Source organism: Crinia signifera, chromosome 1, assembly GCF_055691185.1.
Source record: "Crinia signifera chromosome 1, ASM5569118v1, whole genome shotgun sequence".
Taxonomy (NCBI): domain Eukaryota; kingdom Metazoa; phylum Chordata; class Amphibia; order Anura; family Myobatrachidae; genus Crinia; species Crinia signifera.
In genome coordinates this window covers 257,445,391-257,465,719 of record NC_139217.1, presented here as the reverse complement: position 1 = coordinate 257,465,719, position 20,329 = coordinate 257,445,391, and the positions used below count along the sequence as shown (strand labels likewise).

General features: G+C 43.0%; 2 protein-coding genes across 10 annotated transcripts in view; both read right to left on the bottom strand.

Annotated features, from left to right (window-relative positions):
• Positions 1-1,909, bottom strand: part of PRSS57 (serine protease 57) — a 28,328-nt gene extending 26,419 nt beyond the window's left edge. Inside the window, exon 1 of the mRNA XM_083158291.1 lies at positions 1,775-1,909. Coding sequence (XP_083014417.1) covers positions 1,775-1,847 — 73 coding nt within the window. The 5' untranslated portion in view covers positions 1,848-1,909. The remainder of the gene's footprint in view (positions 1-1,774) is intronic.
• A 3,175-nt stretch (positions 1,910-5,084) lies between these two features.
• MYO9B (myosin IXB) overlaps positions 5,085-20,329 on the bottom strand; it is a 108,828-nt gene continuing 93,583 nt past the window's right edge. For 6 of the 9 annotated variants that reach the window (XM_083180897.1, XM_083180915.1, XM_083180941.1 and 3 more), the window contains 6 exons: positions 19,964-20,095; positions 19,746-19,869; positions 13,383-13,430; positions 12,577-12,710; positions 7,936-8,063; positions 5,085-7,400 (listed from right to left, as the gene is read on the bottom strand). In XM_083180897.1, the coding sequence (XP_083037023.1) occupies positions 6,985-7,400; positions 7,936-8,063; positions 12,577-12,710; positions 13,383-13,430; positions 19,746-19,869; positions 19,964-20,095 (982 nt within the window). In that variant the 3' untranslated portion in view covers positions 5,085-6,984. Of the gene's footprint in view, positions 7,401-7,923; positions 8,064-12,576; positions 12,711-13,382; positions 13,431-19,745; positions 19,870-19,963; positions 20,096-20,329 lie in introns of all 9 variants that reach the window. The other 3 variants (XM_083180924.1, XM_083180973.1, XM_083180962.1) reach the window with 2 other exon arrangements.

Sequence of the window (20,329 nt, the reverse complement as noted above, 5' to 3'; positions counted from 1 at the left end):
CATGCGCTACTGCATATCACTGGTGTATCTATAATGGGTGTAAGGAGTGTAGAGGCCCAGGGGACACACACTACACACCCAGCATTGGCTAAAGAGCAGCATTTATCACTGGGGAAATTACCGCCAGATATTTTCTGCTGATTTGCATATATGTTCAATATAGATATCACATAAACCGGGAGACCTGCACCCAAACATTGCCAGACTACACTACTGCACAGCTGGAGAGGAGGGTCCAATCAGAGCCTGCCACAGGCAAATATAGGCAGTGGCACATGCAGGGCGGAGGGGGGGTTAGACTGAAAGCCGAGGGTCCCCTCTTTCCATGGGCACAAGAATTGTAAAAATTGGCCCTGGGGAACCAGAGATATCTGACTCCAAAGCAGTGGTCCCCATCAAAGCCTGTTACTTGATTTTCCCAGTCAGATATTTCAGGTTCTGTGATTTAGAGTTTTTCCGAGGGTATATTCCAAAAGCTGGGACTCTCCCCCTTTGATGGACACTAGTAGCTTGTCTCTACTGTGCCGAGAACCAGAGATATCAGCTTTCCAGCAGCTGGTTACTGCACCAGCTCCACACACCTGGTATGTAGTTTTATATTCTCGTTGGCAGATTGCTCTGCCTCCTGAACTCTGATCCCCTAGTCCCCAGTACCATTTGGTAGGTGGGATTCTCCAGTTTTTAATTCGATTAAAATCTAAGAAATCTATTTCTGGGAACTGGAGATATCTGCAGTCAAGCAAGCTGTCATTCCACTAGAAAATTATGAATAATAAGCCAACTCCACTATACACCCCTCCTCTGCATATTAAACATCCTCTACCACCCTGGAAGTTATGTATCAGGGTCCTTTCATTCAGCCCAATGCCCCCTTCACCCACCCCATCTCCCACCATCTGTGCAGTAAAGGGGTAATTAGTGGAAATGACTGATCCAGGCCCTACATGCTGAGCGGTTGATATAATACCCCCTACCACCCACGGCACATCATAGCTTCCACTCGTAGCACCCCCCACCCCTACCGCTGGAGGACAGGTAGGGGCCCCAATACATTGCAATGCCCAGGGGTCTACACTGCTGGTGTGTGTGTGTGTGTGTATATATATATATATATATATATAAAATTATTATTATTTATATACATTTGGTCTATCTATAATACTTTAACTGACCCTGCATATACTGGGTCACCTAAGTGTCCATCTCCGTGCTTTGCTCCGCCCCTCTCTGGTAACCCCCTTCTGAAAATCCTGCGTTTGCCCCTGATAGGTATTATTACTTTAGAAATGAATACATTAATATTTTAATATTGCATTCACTGTATAATTAAATATGCTATGCATAGACATAACCAGCGGCAGTGCTGACCAATGAGTGCAGGGGGTACTTAGAGCACATTGTTACCATGTATGTGATATATGTGCTGAATCCAAACCCCCGGGGATTGCATTGGGTGAAAAAATGGTGCCCGGGAATCAGAATAAACAATTACACAGTTAAGCCAGCTGTCCAATAAGAGGCAGGGGTTTATGTTAATTCTGAGGCACCGCAAGGCACGCGATGCAAGCAGGGCTTGCAATCGATTCAGCATATAGATAACATACATGATATGTTTTCAAAGTTTCCCCCTACACTCCTTGGTCGGTACTGCAGCCCCCGCTGGACATGACTGCAGGGATCACAAATATTGGGGGTGCTTGAACACCCTCAAAGCTGGCTCCTATGTATTCAAGTACATAGTAAATAAAAGATATTAGAGCAGCAAAAATATTACCTGAGAGGGGCAGAGCGCACAGAGCTGCAGCCAGCACAAGGTAGTTCATGGTGTTATGAGTCTTTGCATACATGATAACCTACTTTTAAAGGCTGTTCATAAATGTTCGTTAGAGAATTTCACCAGACTCTGTTGTAAGGATTGCAGGCTTGTGTCCATACTTGGAAATGTGGACAAGGTGGTTGCAGACAGAGGAAGTGCAGTAGAACTCCCTCCTGAGCTTATAGAAATGTATTATATTTCATGTGTTCTGTAAGGCCTGGTTACTGCCTTATTCACCAAAGGAGCCTATATTGAAAGTATTGTTTGAAATTGCTCTTTACATCAATCTTAATTGAAGGACAATCTCCCCCATTGATTCCCAGATGAGTTACAATTTACACTTTTCTACTGAGTTGATTGAAGCTGTAATGTGAATGGATCTCCCAGCATACTGTGCTTCTCTGTATATGTACCAGGCCAGGTGATTGTTGTGGGTGCAGACAGAGTTGGACTGGCCCGCATGGGTTCAGGGGAAAGCTCGGTGGTCCTCATTGCCTGAGGGCCCATTTCTTCTTCATGGGGTAAGGTTCTAAACGGTGCCCTTGAATTATACATAATTACCTTACACTGCACAGGACTGTGGTGTATTCTCTACAGTGCACGGTTATTAATCTGGTACATTGTAGCAGCAGATTCACACCCCTAAACATGGGCCCTGGTACTTCATTCCCCTGGTGAGCCTGTCTTGCCCCAGTCCAATACTAGGGCCAGGATGCACTAAGAGGGAAATGCCCATAATATGGGGAGAATTGCCCCCATGGACAGATACAGATCCCTCCCAGCATTTTCCATGGCTCTTCACATGCGCAGATGGACTCCTAAGTCACAAACCCACATGTTCTGTGAGGGGTGCTGATCGCACAGGACAGATCTTAAGGGGGGTATTCAATGTCTGTCGAGCTCCTTATTTTTGTCGAGCTTTGTTGTTTTCTCGACGAGAGGTTGGTTATTTATGAGGTCGCCTATTCATTGTCTAGTTTTCTCGACTTGTCGAGCAGAGCTCGCCTGATTTGGTTTTCGGTTTGCTCGACTGTCGAGTTGAACATAACTTGACTTGTCGAGTTATTTTGGGTAAAATCTGTCGAGATAATTCCTGCAGCCTATTCAATGTCAAAGAATTCACCTGACCTCGACTGTTTGAAATCACTCTTCCCTCAAATTTAACTCGACAATTATTTCTGTCGTGACAAGGGAGTTTCTCTTGTTGCATGTTCATAAATTGTGTTAAATGTATATGCAGGATTGTTCTAATGTTTGTAGTGCTTATCTTGACTTCTGTCTTTGTGATATTTTGCTAAATACCTGTATTCCTCTTTTGATTAACTTTACATTTGCTGCATGTTTATATGGTATGCTTTAACCCATTATTCCATTGTCAGCATCAGTTTTCAGCTTGTATTATTACGCATTTGTTTAAATTATTCCATTTGGCATATAAGAAGTATTATCTTTTTTTCTGCTCACCTTTCATGTTCACTGTGCTGCATTTTGCCCATTGAAAGTCTTCTGTATACATGTCTATTTATGTCTACTTCTGGTTTGATCAAACGGATTCAGTATTGAATCCCGGCGTTCAGAATCCCGACGCCGAAATCCCGACAGCCGAAATGCCGACAGGGGGGGGGACACGTGGATCACCCCCCCTTGCGGGCTCGGCACACTAATTTATTCTCCCTCCAGGGGTGTCGTGGACACCCCAGGAGGGAGAAAGTGTCAGCATTTCGGCGGTCGGGATTCCGGCGTCGGGATTCTGAACGCCGGGATCCCGACCGCCGGGATCTTAACTGCATCCCGATCAAACACCTATGTTTAGGTCCCTTGTATCCATTCTGGGGCAGAATTACTCAGGATACAATGTGTGTTTGTTGCCATTCTTTTGTGTACTTCTACAATGCAATGCATTGCAATTTACCTCAGAGCTCTCATTCCTGTACTGAGACTTCAGGGAGATACCAGCATTGTGCGGTCTGCTGATTTGGAAATGGTTTTTATAGGAGAATTTTCATTTTTAACAAGATATCTACTTTTATATAATTGACTATAAAAATGAAGCCTATCTCTGACAATTGCCACTTTCCTCTCTAGGGGAGAACTCGACTTGTCGAGCAGGGGAGAACTCGACTTGTCGAGCAGGGGAGAACTCGACTTGTCGAGCAGGGGAGAACTCGACTTGTCGATCAGGGGAGAACTCGACTTGTCGAGCTAAATTTTCAGTTAGCAAAATGAGAAAAACAAATGCAAATGCTCGACAATTCGGACTGTTACTGGTGGGATTGAAATTACAGTTTGAATAGGCGAGAACTCGACTTGTCGAGCTAAATATTCATGTCGAGCAAAAGGAGAAAAACAAATGCTCGACAATTCGGACGGTCACTGGTGGGATTGAATACCCCCCAAAATCGGGAAAGCTCTCCTTTGTGGTACTAAATAAATGTTGTCAGTTAAGTTGTTAATAGTATAAAGGAATTAAACCTTTGTACATTTGTATAAACAATACTATATAGTGCAATCAAAATAATCCCTGGAGGAAGAGCAGAAACTCTCGTCACAACACTCCTAGTGGTGAATCTGTCAACGTGGCAATGACAGACTGAGTATGTCATGGAATTAATTTGTGTCACAACACATCCATGCCATACTGTACATCAACTTGTCAACTTGACTATTTTGATCATTTTTTGAGGCAGAATCAGCAAATTACAAAATTCCAACAGGCTACTTTTTCCTCAATACTATTATTAACACTTAATTGAAGATGTATGAGCTCCATTATCTGCAGTGTTTTAGTCACAGAGGTGTAACCCTATCTTTTGTGTACACGGACAAGAACACACACTTATACCTCTGCAATCATCAGCTACACAGGTGACTGTGGGTGTGTCACAGGACTAATGAAACCAACTGAAAGGGGCAGATTCCGTTAGCATGCATTGTGCATTTACCCTCCTTTTATGGGAGGCAAATTCATCTTGCTTCTCAATAGGCAGTGAGCATAATCTGCCTTCTGAGTTAAAATAGGACCTGTTCCAGCAGCTTCCACAACTAATAGAACTGCCCCACAATGTAGCACAGGCATATAACTATTATATAGATACACTACTACAGTTGATGACTGCTAATCATTTATGTTTATAGGTTTACTTTTTATACATGGAAATATTTTAAAATGTGACTGGATTTAGTTCTTTCTGCAAATAAAGTTTAAAATACACACAAATGCAATAAAATTATGTTACCACAAACTGCTATTATAAAGTACGCGTAATAATTAACAAATTACATTACTGTTTATTTCATTTTAATCATATAGGCTTCAAATTCTGACTACATTAAATATAGAACATATTTCAATGAGACCGTAAACTAGATACTTTAAAATGAAATACATTCCCAAAACAGGTAAATTGGACAATACCCAGTGATCATGTGATAACAAGGCAGAAATGGGCCAGACAAGGGTCCACTCCACGCATCCATGTAGTCACTGAGCAGGAATATTGTAACGATTACATCACACCAAGTAACACTGGAGCATCCTTCGAGTATGGAGGCCATGAAGTTTGCTGCTAATCACTGGGCAATAAGGCACTTTAGCACTTTATTTGTGTAAGATACAAAAACGGACCTTGAAGACCATACGATGTGTGAATCTGAAAAATGTAACAGTACTGTAATAATATACAAAAATGGCTAAGTAACAACTTGCGTACCATTTGTTCCAAAATACAACACAAACATTAAACCTACCACCATCCCAGTCCAGTAGCAACAAAGCAGTATTCTCTCATTATACTGCGGAGGCTGCCCCTCAGTAAGTGACCCAATAATAAGACTATCCAGAAGAGACCAAGCACTACAGATGCAAACTTTTACAGGAGGAGTAAGTTCCGGACTTCTCCTTATTAAAACCTCATGCCTGGCCCCTTGTGGCAACACTAAAGTTTACTGATCAGTAAGGCAAATATAAAACATTCTTGCATAAAAAGTTGCATATTTCAATACATAGCAGATATTTTGTAGGTCGGCATCTCTAGAGTTGTTGAGCAATGTTTTATCCCTTTAACATTTGAGGAGTTTTCTAGAAGATTACAATGTTTTAGAAGAGATGTTGACTTTTTGTAGCAATAGTCGCAGTTAGCACTATGTGACTGCTCATTCACCCGCCCTGACCTCGGTGCTCCAGCTATGTACCTTGCAGCTTATTGTGGGTCAGAGCATTGTGGGGGCCTGGACATTCGCCACTTAGCATTTGTCTACCTTTTGGGACGGTGGATTTAACATAAAATATTACATTTAAGAATTCAAATGGGAAATGACAGCATAAACCATTGAAGAGAGATCCGATGTTCCCGATATAGAATTGAGACAGTGAAGATTCAAGTTTTTCTAAAAATAGTTTCATGCCAACAGGGGCAAAGAGTATAGGACTGCACCTAGTATAGGGATTAGTGCTTAGAGTGAGAATGGATACAGTCAGCAAGGATTGCACTATAAACACAAAATACAATTGTAATTGTGCAAATAAAAAAATGCACTAAGCTCTAAAGCCACATTGATAAGGCACGTGTCACTACCATTTCTGTGGCATGGCAAACAGAATGTAGGTTCTCTAAAATACCAGTTTATGATACTGGATAACTAGTAATCTGACAAGAAGTCAGTACACTTTCTATAACCAAATACTGTTTTCTCCACACTGCATCTCATTGGAATCTTCACCATCTTTAAAAACATGAAAGACGCTTACAACTTAAATGCACACCACCTATTACTCTCTTAAGACAACATTCTAGCCTCCCTGTTACTATATGTAACATAGTATTAAAAAAAGAAAAAAATGCTGTCATATACATTTAAAAAATATTACTGTAACAGGTGAATTGCACAATGCAAATCATCTCACCTTTGGTCCTATCATATTACATTATTACAAGACTGGAATGAAAGTTTGGAACCGAATTCCTACAATATGGTAGGAATGGTACAGTATCACTCACTTCTTACACGCAACATACATACAGTCCAACACGGCACTCTGTTCGTAAGTACTTTATATATATATTGGATACTCTCGCTGTATTCCATTTATACAAGTTCCATGTAACTCATTATACCAGTAACTAATGACTTGCAGATGTGAGGTCAGACAGCAGGTCAGATATGATTTCTCAGAGGTTGGACTCCTCAGCGCTGGGGATCTGGAACTGAGGGTCTGAGAAGCGACGTTTCAGTTTTGCAGTGGGCTCATATTCTAGAGATCCCTGTATGGCTGCCAGATCCACACCCTCTGGAACATAGACAGACTGGATACTATCTGTTCTCCTCCCGGGCTGATCCCTTCTCCGACAGTTATTTGTCTCATCAGGATAGTCTGCAGCTTTGGATATGCCAGGGGGCAATTTTATGTTGGTAGTTGGCATTACAGGGTTACGTCTAGGTCCCCTCATTTTTGCAAGGAAGGAGGAGGGCCTCCTCTTTATACTGGCTGGAGGGGCAGACATAATAAAAAGAGGGGCTTTGGTTGAAAGGCTGTTGTTTTTTTCCACTGGATCTGGAAAAACCGGAGAGTCCACAGAACATGTAGCTGTAGAGAAAAACATAACGTCATCCATTTTCTTGTCTGCCTCTGATGATCAGGCACATGGCATGCTATGGATTTCCTTATGCTTGCTTAGAAATCTAGATCTGAAGATGGTGTAAAACCAAGAGTAATGACACATGCTAACATAAATGGAGGTTAAATATGTGTAACTATACACTAATTATGGTGGGGATATTTGTGCATGCTCACAAATTATCCAGCTAATTTTATACATAGCAGTAGATTCTCTACATTCAGTGAGCATGAAATTTGAACAAAGACTGTTCTTAAATGCAGCCATAATGTAAAACTACTCAGTAAATGGCTGTCACAAAAGAAAGATGCTCTTGTGCATGCTTAGAATCAGAAGAGTCAACTGTAGAAAGTCTTATCGATACACAGGAGCTCTGATTTTACACCGGGAACACACTTCATCTCCCATGTACCCTGTATGGTATATGAGCTGGAGGTTATACGCCTTGCATGCAGTGCAGTAGTAGAGAAGTAATACTAAGGGACACACTACCTTAATACTGACCTTCCTTTTCCGGACGTGCAGGTCTCTCATCCAATAAGCTTTCAGTGCTGTTTGAGGTTTCCGAGTCCATATTCTCTTCATCCGATCCGCGCTGCTCTAGCTCTGGGAGTCTATAAGTAATATCTTCCCTGCAATATACAATGCAACAGGAATTGATAAGGGAATAATAAAATAATCATACCTAAAAAAGGTGGTCTAGCATCTTAAAACATGTTATTCTTGAGGAATCTTAGCATGTAGGATAAATAGATTAAAACATATGAGAAGGGGATAGATTGAAAAACTGTATGCTCGCTTGTAGTTTATTTCTACTCTATTTTAGCAGTTTCATTAACATATAATAGTTGTATGTGTATCCATTCCAGGTAACACCAGCTACTGATCTTGTTCCTTTCTGAGCATACAGCAGCCAGTTACACAATTATTAGGCTGCTTTGTGTAAAGCTATACTTTAGCATTGTCAATATAAACGGACAATACAGAAATATACTTAACTCAATCATGTAGCATGCAGCAGTCAAACCGCTCTTAATTAGGCTGCCTTTCAAGATGTTCATTTTATTCAGCATTCAGGTTATAACCATATAAATTATATTATCATTTTTTTTTTTATTTAACAATTGTGTTTGTTGGAACTACTAAGGACTTTAAATCTGAGATTATAAAAACTGGATTTTGGTTCTTACCTGGAAAATCCTTATTTCTAAATCCTTGGTGGACACTGGCACAGTGGGGTATGGGCGGAGCCATATAGACAGGCACCAAGAATAAGCTTCTTGGATGCAGCTCAGGCCCCTCCTGCCCCATACCCTGCTTTCAGGCTCCAGTTTGAACTTTAAAAAAGAAATACAAGAAAGGAAGGGAAAGAAAGGAATAATACCAAACCATAGTATACCATACCCACAATATACACTGAAAAAGTGCTAATGAGTAAAACACCAGTCAGGGGCGTTTGGGCAGGTGTCCAGTGTCCACCAAGTTAAGAACCAAAATCCAGTTATTTCTTTCATTCCATGGTGGACAATGGGACATCCTAAAACTGTCCTTTCATGGGAGGGAACACTTCTGAGTTGCAGAGATGACCTCTCGCCCAAAAGTGGAATCCGTCTCAGTCAAAGTGTAAAAATGATAAAACCGAATAAACATATGCAAAGAGGACCACGTGTCTGCTCGGCACAGCTGCTCCCCAGAGATCCCCGAGCATTCCGCCCAGGAAGAACCCACAGAACGTGTATAGCGGGCCTTGATCACAGAAGGCACCGGCCTTTGCGCCAACAGACAAGCCTGGCGAATCGTCATAACCAGCGGGCCAACAACTGCTTAGAAGCAGGCCAACCCCGTTTGTAAATTGTAGAGGACAGAGAGGGAATCGGTCCTATGGAGATCCTTTGTCCTTGATACATAAATCCAGGGTAATCAGGTCTGGAGAATTAGCCGCTGGAGGGAAAGACGGCACTACTATTTCCCGATTCAAATGGAAATGGGATACTACCTTAGGTAAGTAGGAGAGGTGAGTTTGGAGTACCGCCCTATACGGATGAAAAATAAGGAAGGATGGAGCTTGTGAGAGCCGACAGATCCGAAACTCTGTGTGCCGAGTCTCCTAGGAAAGCAATTGTAGCTCCACTGAGCCTAGGGACTCAAAGGTCTTTTTTTGAAGTGCTCGCAGCACCAAGGGAAGATCCCATGGGTGTACTCGTGGACGCACTGGCAGTTGTAAATGTAGGACTCCCTGAAGAAAATTGCGAACTGCGAATCGCATGGCCAAACGTCTTTGGAACAAAATAGAAAGTGCCGATACCTGAATCTTAAGCGAAGTCCTAAATCCAGTCCAGATTGTAAGAAGGATAGTATCTCTCTTGCAATGGACCCTGCACCAACGAAAAACTTAACACCAGACCGTATAGTAAAAACGGGTCGAAGAGGGTTTCTGGGCTGAAATCATAGTCTGTACAACCACATACAAGAAACCCCTGGCTCACCGGATCTCCCTTTCAAGAGCCAGCCCATTAAATTCAAGCAATGAACGTGTGTGCACTGAACTGAAAGTGAAGACCCGACTGCAGATATGTAGATAGGCGTCTTTGATGTCCAGAGACACCATAAACTCTCCCGGTTTCAACACCTGCATGATGGATCTCAAAGATTCCATCCTGAGAAACTGATTCAATAATTGGAGGTTTAAAATGGGGCAGAACAACCCATCTGGTTTCTGGACCAGAAACATGTTGGAATAAAATCCATTCCCCTGTGAAACAGGTTCTATGACTCTGGCTAGCTGCAAGGATGCAATGGAGTCTTTCAGGAGTTCTGCCTTGCTGTGCCAGCCAGCCTGTTGTGAAGAAGCGTGTTGGCAGTTGCCTCTAAAAGTATAGACTGTATCCCTCTGACACAATCGAATGAACCCAAAAATCCGTAGTTGTGGTGAGCCACAAGGTGGCAAACTGCAGGAGGTGACCCCTACGGGAAAGGTGCATCCTGAGGGAGGTTCTGAGTCATTGAGCAGGGTTTTCCGGCTGCTTAGGAGGCTGCTGGTGACCTGTCCAGGCGTTACAACCTCTACCACGTGGAGCTTTTCTGGTGGGATGCTTGACCCCTGGTCTTTCCATGTGGAAGCAATGAAAGGAAAGTTGCTTAGACTTGGCTGGAGCTGAAGGAAGAAAAGCAGTCTTTGAAGTAGCCACGGAAGTTACAATCTTGTTCAGCTCTGGGCCAAAAAGATTATTCCCTGAGAAGGTAAGGGTTTCTAAAGCTTTCTTGGAGTCCACATTTCAAGTACACAGCCAAAGAGCCCTTCTGGCTGTCAATGAGGATGCAGAGACCTTCGATGAAAAGGACGCTGAATCTAGGACCCCATCACCTAAATATGTAGAGGCCTCTCTAAGGTCTACAAAAGACAGTAGCTCTGATCTATGTGTACCAGCATTGATATGCTCTGTTAAAGTATCATCCTAGCTGCCAATAGCTTCCTGTTCCCAAGCTGAAGCAAAGGCAGGCCGTGCCGCTACTCCCGCGTTAACAAACATGGATTTTAAGAGATCATCCAGTTTTCTATCTGTTGGATCCTTAAGGGTCACCACAGTCAGAATTGGCAAGGTACAGTTGTAGACCGAACTAGGCGGGTCACAAGAGCATCCACCTGTGGAGCAGACTCCCAGTCCTTCTGCCCTTCTGCGGAACTTTCGATTAGAGTATTCCTAGGCGGCTGCAAGAACCTCGACCAACTGTGTGGAAGAAGGGAACACCGCTGCGCCCTTCTTACGCTTGAACAAAGAGGCCTCAGCCGTGGATAGCTGCTCCAGTTCCTTAATATTAAGAGTGGAACGAGACGCTTTAAATCAAGGCATCCACTCTGGACTGTGTCATGCGTTCCTTATTCTAAATCCTCCTCGGAATCATCTGGGTCCAGCTCCCCCTCTGAAGCAGATTCTGATTCAGAAGAACACTGGGCATCACCTATTAACAGACCCTCCCTGTGCATCTTGTGGAGAGGCCCAGTAGGTTCTGAAGAGAGATAGACACCTGAATCAATCCCTGACCAGAAGAAGAAAGGCCCTGAACCCAAGCGGTTCTGAGTCCAGGGTTGCAGTTGCCTGAGGCAGAGACGGGGCAGTAACTGCTGCAGATGCCCGAGGTGCTGCCAACTGTGAGACTAGGTTTCTCATTGCCGATGAGAGTGTAACAGCCCACTCAGGTTCTGTAGATACTGGCAGGGATGGCGCATTATCAGCGCCTCCACGGAACAACGGTAAGTAACTAGTAACATGTCTGAAAGACTCCTCCTGACCATACACACAGTGCTAGATTCAGTAGCTGAGTGGTACAGGAGAGAGTTTGGAAGATCCCTCTCTTGCGATAATAAGCTTTGCTGTTTAGAGTTTGGAAAATAGGGGTCAGATTTTAGTCCTTACTAAAAATAATATCCAGACACACAACTACAGACTGGCTCTTCTTCTTGCATACAATGTTTAGTATGCAATGCCATTGACTGCAACAGGATCCAACAAATCCTTGTGGCAGCCAAACTGATCTTTGTATCGGATGTGCATGGGACCTAGTATCAGATTGTATCTGGAGGTAAAATACCGAAGATATGGCACTTTTTACACAATTTATCGGCCAATAAGTTGAAATCGTGTGAAAAATGGCCATGTAGTATAAGTTTATTGTTCCATTTTGGTCAACCGACTTGCATTTTCCGATGGGCAGTGATAACTACTGCAAACTTGCTATTTCTTCTTGTTATATGTTAGCATTTTAAGAATTGTTTCTCATGAGTGAAGCCACGCAAAATAATAATAATAATAAAATATATATAAAAAGTCCTAATTCATCACTGCGACACTGGATATGGATCTCACTACTGTGCTTGTGCATTATCTGCAAAGTTGCATGCTGAAGAATGGGATGTATACAAAATGTGTATGTGTTATATATATTGTATGTAGGTAACTGTGCATGCACTGAGACCATTGCATCATTATTTATAATAAAATGAGACACAAAAGAAAGAACAATGTCAGTTCCAGGTTGTGTACACTGTATGCACCATAATGTATAATCAACAGGTAAAACTTGCTGGTGGGAAGATGAAAGCTGGCAAATTTGACTTTAATAAAATCACAGCTTAGTAGGACTTACTTCTCATCTTTAATGGTACGTATTCTCTCAATCAGAAACTCAGATTCTCGGACAGCCTCACAGTCTCTCAACCGCTCTTCCTGCACTACAGCCAAATCGGGTAAGCAGTTGCCAGTGGGAGATGGGCTCTTATTCTGGAATGCATGTAATAACACACATTAACAAGCAGAAATTCAATTTTCTAATAAGCAAACATGCACCTATTCACCATAAGCACCCCAGTTTTCCTCAACTTCCTGCATGGCCTACAATATCTGTAGAGTAAATATCATGCAAATTTTGAATTCTATAGGATTATTGGTACAATTCATCAAACAGATGCCAGGGTAATCCATTTATCAAAGCTAAACTACCCTGAATTGAGGAAAACACCAGATTTGACACCGGATGGTGAAACTTGCAGAGCTATCATTTTAATGGACAAGAACAAATAATGTCTGGTACCACGACTTCGCACCCATAGTTAAAAAATGACTGGCGTAATAGAAAATATTATTTGTTGTTACTAGTTAAATGTAATACTTTAGCACATAACAAGAACTTTGAGTACTAGTACAAAGTAATAGTACATAGAATTACTAAATAATTTGCATGAATAATTACAGTTTTTCAAGAGGATCAAGGCAACCAGTAACCTGGAGGCCTACAAAGGCCCGTGATTTGGGCTACATCGCACAAATTAAAAGCGGTGTAATTAGGTTTCTGAGAGACTCCTGTCCATTAAAAATTGTCCCTGCTTTGATTTGTCTTGTGATTCAAGGGATCGCAATCATGCACAGCACAGGCAGGAAGGGAATCATACCTACCAGGAGCCCATCAATAGGGGAGATAAATCTTAAATGACCAGACCACGCCTGTTGTAGGAAGAAAGAGGTAGACAACAAGTCTCAGGTTTGGACACAAGTTATAATTTATTAAAAACTTATGAAGGCCATAATCTTCATTATTAGTAGAATGCAAGTTGAAGGTACAGTATGTGTAGAGTGACTGCTTCCCCAGAAGATTGGCAGCAGAGTGGTGTTTGGGTGGTGACAATGAATTACATACATTGTTGTGCTTTCAGAAAACTCAAATCAACACTAAACCAACACTAAAGGTTTCCTGCAGAGCCCCTAAAGCAGTACATTTAGGGCCATTTTCCAAACACCAGTTTTGACCAGACAGCAAAAAGTCAGACAAACTTTGTCTGGCTTTTTGTCTAACAGTATTGCCTTTCACATGCACTGTGAGCTGGTGCAGTGTAAATTTGGGGGTAAAGATTACCTATGATGTCAGGTTGAGGGGTAGGGCATAGCTGAAACACACCAAATTTATTTTATTTATTTTTTGCTGGCCGGTCAAAACCAGTGTGTGTGAAATGGCCCTTAGGATGCAACTGCCTGACCGGATGAAATGTATGTAGTGTATGTTTTTATCACTGAACACTTCCCATGGGTATCCGAATGGCTGACAGACAATGTCTAGGTCGACATGCACAGTCGGCATTGACAAAAAGGGTACTTGTGTAGTTTCACGAAGCCACCGCGCGCACAGTCTGTGTTTGAAACTTGGCAGCTTGCCAGACTCTGTGTTTAACTGTGCGCGGGCCGCTCTAGCTGTTCTCAGCGCAGCGCGTGCCTGCTTTACATATGTAATCTACGTTATCAGCGTAGCGCTGGGCAGCAGCAGCGCGCGCTGCCCATCGCTGACAGGTCACTGTGGTACTTGTAGTTCCACAGTGAAATAGACAGTCCTGCACTCCGCTGACAACGGGGGCATGTAAACTGGACACCCCGGCACACCGCTAACGTACGGGGCTTCTAAACTAGCCACCCCGGCACACGCCAAAATTTAGATGCTAAAGCATCTAAATCCTGACTCCCTAGAAACCGCTAAGAAGGGGGCATCTACATAGGGGTGCACTGTGCAAAACACTCTTAAACCTGTTCACAATGACACTAGTCGACGTAACAGCTGTCGACCTTGTTAATTCCACTATCCATGCCACACCGAAGCGTGGCGAGCCCCGCGAGGGCACGCTGTACGCGTCCGACCAACCTTTTCATACCCCCACTATCCACGTCGGCGTGGAGTTGATTTTATAAAGTGTGGCGAGCGCACGCGGATTACTTCACAGGTATACGCGTGCGCTCGCCACGCTTCGGGCTCGGTGGCTCGCCACACTTTATAAAATCAACTAGCGTGTGCCAGGGTGCAGGGAGTCTGAATTTAGACGCTTTAGTATCTACATTTTAGCGTGTGCCGGGGTGTCTAGTTTAGAAGCCCCGTACGTTAGTGGTGTGCCGGGGTGTCCAGTTTACATGCCCCCGTTGTCAGCGGAGTGCAGGACTGTCTATTTCACTGTGGAACTACATGTACCACAGTGACCTGTCAGCGATGGGCAGCGCGCGCTGCTGCTGCCGCCCAGCGCTACGCTGATAACGTAGATTACATATGTAAAGCAGGCACGCGCTGCACTGAGAACAGCTAGAGTGGCACGCGCACAGTTAAACACAGAGTCTGGCAAGCTGCCAAGTTTCAAACACAGACTGTGAAACTACACAAGTACCACAAAAAGTTGCCACAAGCGTATGGTCAGCATCAATGTTTTTTTTTCTTCATATTTTACCATCCAAGTGGGCTCTGATAGATCCTAAAGCGTAATGAATGAACTGAGATATACAAACAGATGAGGTAAACTAATTGGGGGTCCATGAACTCAGGTGTTGACAATGACCCGAATTTTGTTTGAAAAACCCATGTCAACCTTTTCATACGTCGACCATTTGATAAATGATCTGTGAGCTATCCCACACCCTTCCCATGACAAACTCCCACTTTAACATTGCTTTCCATTGCATGATGTTACTTTCTGGTGTATTATTTAATTATTTGCTTAATAGGAGGCACTTATTAGCATGGTATATATACAAATAACTAGCGGTTGGGATGCCGGCAGCCAGAATACAGACGCTATCATCCCAAAGGAGGAAGTCCCGAAATGGGTCAGCTAAGTATTACTCACCCTGCCTCCACCCTCCCCTCCCAGCAGACTAATCCTATCCCTCCCCACTTCTGCCTGACCCTGACCCCACCACCCCCTGATGCCTAGACCTACCTCCTCTCTTCCCCTCCCTAACTCTAACCTCTCCCAGCATACTTCTATTCAGATTTCCAGGGCTTGAATCGGAATTGAGATCAGGGTTCAGGCACATCCCATTAGTATTTAAACTCCTTCATTAATCTTGATCTCTCAACATTCTTCATAAATAAACACCACAATGTGATTGTGACACAGATGCTAAACACATGAGGAATGGAATTATCACAAATTAATTCAGAAAAAAGGGAACTACAAAAATTGTTTTTTTCATTCCTTCAATTTGTGACACTGTTGTCCCCTGTGTTGACAAGCAGGATACACTCAGCATAATAAAGGCCTCATTTCACAGCAAACTACTGTATACCACAACAAACAGACTGGAGAAACTTTGGCGTGCCTTTCCTGGCCAGGTATTATGGAACTCTAGCCAAATTGGTAAAAAAGGACTGGACACAATCGTATACTGCATGGCCATGCCAGCATAGACATTAGCCACCTAATGTTTGGCCCTCAGAAGAGACTAGGAAAAAAAAACGCCTCACAGATGAGGAAGATGAATTTCAATAGGTCATCCCTAGGACCTGAACCAACTATACTATAATCCATAATATAATACAGGGCCACATTCACAGCCAAATAAGGAAGTAAAGGGCTGATCTTTCAACAAGACTACACAAGCCTCAAACCTACACACTGTTGCAAATGTCAGACCAAAAATCCACATAAGATTCCAGGGGGATGCGGTCATTAGGTCGACAAGCATTGGGTCGACATGCACAAAGGTCAACATGGGCTTTTTCACTGTTTTGAGCCGATATATACTGACAGGCGGTATTTCATGCCCTACCACTAAGGCGTGGTGAGAGAATGAAATTGTATGCCGAGCGCGCAAGCCATGCGAGGGGACGCGGTGCGACGTTTCAGTGTCCATGTCAACACTGCCGAAATTCTGGTAAAAAAAACAGTGGAAAACCCCATGTCGACCTTCTGACCTTGCCCATGTTGACCTAGACCCATGCTGACCTTTCTGCATGTCGACCATTGTGCTGTAGACCAAATGATCCAAACCCGTTCCAAAGGCTCATAGAAAAGGTTTAGAATGTTCAATAAGAGCCATGTATGTATAGACACACACACATACAGTATATATATATATATTTACACATACATACACACACCCATACTGTATATACACAGTACATACATATTTCATGTCACAGAACTCTGAATCTATGTAACAAGTGTCACAATGCAGCAGACTCCTTAACATACAGTTGTACAAGTTTTATACATCCCCTGATCAGTGCAGCCTAGCAAAGTAGTCATGTTTTATTGTGCGAATAGGATGCATATTTCAGCAAAAAAGACATTTGTGGGGACGGAGTCATCCATGAACTGGCATGCTGGGAGGATTGGAGAGGCATGGCTGAAGTCACTGTGCAAAAAAGAGAAACAGCTATTGTATATCAGAGGTTCTAATGTGCGCCAGCTGGAAACAACCCACACCATAACAGTGCCACTGTCTATGTGGAATGTCTCTCGTTGGCACACAGGGTCCAATGGCCCAGGGGGATTGTGAATGCAAACAAGTTGTATTAAAACGCCAATTCTTGTTCAACATCCTAATATTAATAGTGTCCAAAAAAAATTAATGAATGAGAAACAGCATTTACATTTGATAACGAGCAGGATGGCAGTAAGAAGGCGATTAAATATGCATTAAAGATAAGCCAGGGTTCCCTAACATATGGAAACAGTCATTCAGAGTAGGTTAAAAGCAGAAGTTACATTCGTTAACAGGATAAACAGGGCAGAAACCTAAACCAAAGAGTGGAAGGCTCTTCCACAACATCTTATAGAAGATTAAATAGATTAGATTAGAATGTTTGTGGTCAAAACCCTGATCTTAAGCCAGATAATGCAACACATCCATACAAAATTGTACCTCTAACCAAATGGACAGTTTATCTGCAGAATCATGGCTATAAACACATTCTACATTGAAGGCAGGCTTTGCCTTATTTAAAGGGAAACATGGGTTATAATTCTGAGTTGCATAAACAGCTGATGCTGTTGGAATGGAAAGAATATTTTGGTACTTGTTTAGTTTCACTGCGGGCGATATATCGGATGCGATATCGGCCGATCCGGCGCGATCCAATTTTTTACCTGTTTATAACCCCACTATCCACTACGCATGGAATTGATTTTATATAGCGTGGAGAGCGCAGCGAGACTGAAGCGTGGCGAGCCCCGTGAGGGGATGCAGATTACTGCGCTCGCCACACTATATAAAATCAACTCCTTGCGTAGTGGATAGTGGGGTTATAAACAGGTAAAAAAAATCAGATCGGCCGATATCGCATCAGATATATCGGCCGCCGTGAAACCAAACAGGTACCAATTTTTTTTGCTGCTGTGCGAGCAGCAAAATCCTAAACACTCCTACAGAGTGTACACACAGGGGCGCTGTTGTAATACACATAGCAACAAAAAAACTAGGGACTCAAAAGTAATTATGCCACTGTACAAGGCATTGGGTTAGACCTCACCTTGAATATGGACTACAGTTCTGGGCCCCACACTATAAAAAGGACATAATAGAATTGGAAAAAACCCAAAGAAGAGCAACAAAGCTTTTTAGGGGAATGGAGAATTTAAGCTATGGGGAGAGATTGTGCACTTCGGGAATATTTACACTAGAGAAGAGATGTTTAAGGGGGGACAGGCTCAACGTACAAATATATCAGGGGCCAATATAAGGAACAGTCAAGCACAGTTTTTACTGCAAGAAAGGAATCTAGGACATGAGGGTTTTGTTCCCTCAAAATAAAAAAATGGCACTAAATAAGGTGGCATGGCATGCGATTTTCCCGTCAAAACAGAAAAATGTACAATTAAATATCGCATTGCGATCGCATGCGATTTTTAATTGTACAAGCACCCAGATGGGTGCATACAATGTTAAATGCCCCCAGAATGTTAAATGCCCCCCCATTGTCAACGCGACCCCCACTATGAACACCAACCCGAAGCATGGCGAGCGCAGCGACCGTTTCATTACCCCCACTAACCACGTCGGCGCGGAGTCGTTTGTAGATAGTGTGGCACGCGCAGTGAGCCACCGAGCCCGAAGCGTGGAGAGCCCCGCGAGCAGACGCGGAATAGTCATCCGCATGCGCTCGCCACGCTTCGGGCTCGGTGGCTCGCTACGCTCGCCATGCTATCTAAAATCAACTCCACGCCGACGTGGATAGTGGGGGTGGCGTTGACAATGGGGGGGGATTTAACATTGAAAGCACCCTTTAGGGTGCTTGTAGAATTAAAATCGGATCGCATCGCATGCGGTTATATCGCATGCAATGCATGAAATGTACGAAGACGAACATCGTGGGTGCCGTGATAATACACATGTACCGAAAAAAATTATTTACGGTCAGAGCAGTCAAACTGTGGAACTCTCTTCCTGGAGAAGTAGTGTCAGCAGACACAATAAATACGTTCAAAATAAGGTTGGACAAACATTTATTGGATAAAAACATCCAAGGGTACTAATAAGAATCATATTCTGTCTTTTACAAGGGATAAGCTATTAAAACCTAGGTTGAACTCGATGGACGCAAGTCTTTATGCAGCCTTATCTACTATGTAATTGAGACACATTATATCAGATGTTTTGGAAAAGTTCTGGGCATTGCTAAACTTTGACTGGAAGGTGTGACTAAACAGACAAACAAAAGAAGCTATATCTTTCACTATGGAGGTTATACTCCAATGGTAAATCTGCATCTGCCCTCGGGCTTGCACAAGTTTCTATGGTGTGAGCGAACATGGCGCAGTATTACAGCATACCCTGGAAGTTGGCATCTCAGTCCTTGCACATTCACAAGGGCTTTCTAGTGGTATTTGCAGAATGTCACAGACTGGCAACTGCACAAAACGCAGCTGTGGCTATGACCACCTCTGAATTGGGCCTTTTGTGTAGGTCTAAGAATAAATTGGACCAAGCAAAAAAACACTATTTTATACAATTTCCAAAATCTACAAGATAGGGGGCAAAGAAAAAGTAACAACATTTGTCACATACTGTATTCTGGCGAAGGAGTGATAGCCTGCACACTGCATGGGTCTCTGCCGCTTCCAAAAGGCCAATCTCCTGCATTTTGATTTTATATTGTCTAAGCTGTTCCTTAATTAGCATCTCCACGCATCTGTGAAAAATTATTATTAGTGAACAGTCTGAAAACCCAGAAATCCTATCCTTGACCATTAGGTCATGAGATGCGACTTGTGGGCCTCACTTACACAGTGGCTTTGGAAACTTCCTTCATGCTGGTTAAGGGATCATAATTATCGGGGCAGCGAAGTATGCAGGGTGCAAACACTATAGCCAAAGAATTTGCAGACATTCGATTCACATCTTCCAAGAGTGCAACCCTGCAAATAAATGTGCAATAAAATGTATCAAATGTTAATGTAAAGAATACAAAAATGAAAAAGACAGTGAAAGGTACCTGTACATGTATATACTGTATACCAAAAATCTGAGGGGGGGGGGGGGGGGGGAATGAGGAACGTAAAGTAAGTATGTCCCATATAGTGCATTATATCATGCTAAGGCAGCAGGACTGTCAGCGTCAGGAAAAAACAGCACATGAAGGAGGACGCTCC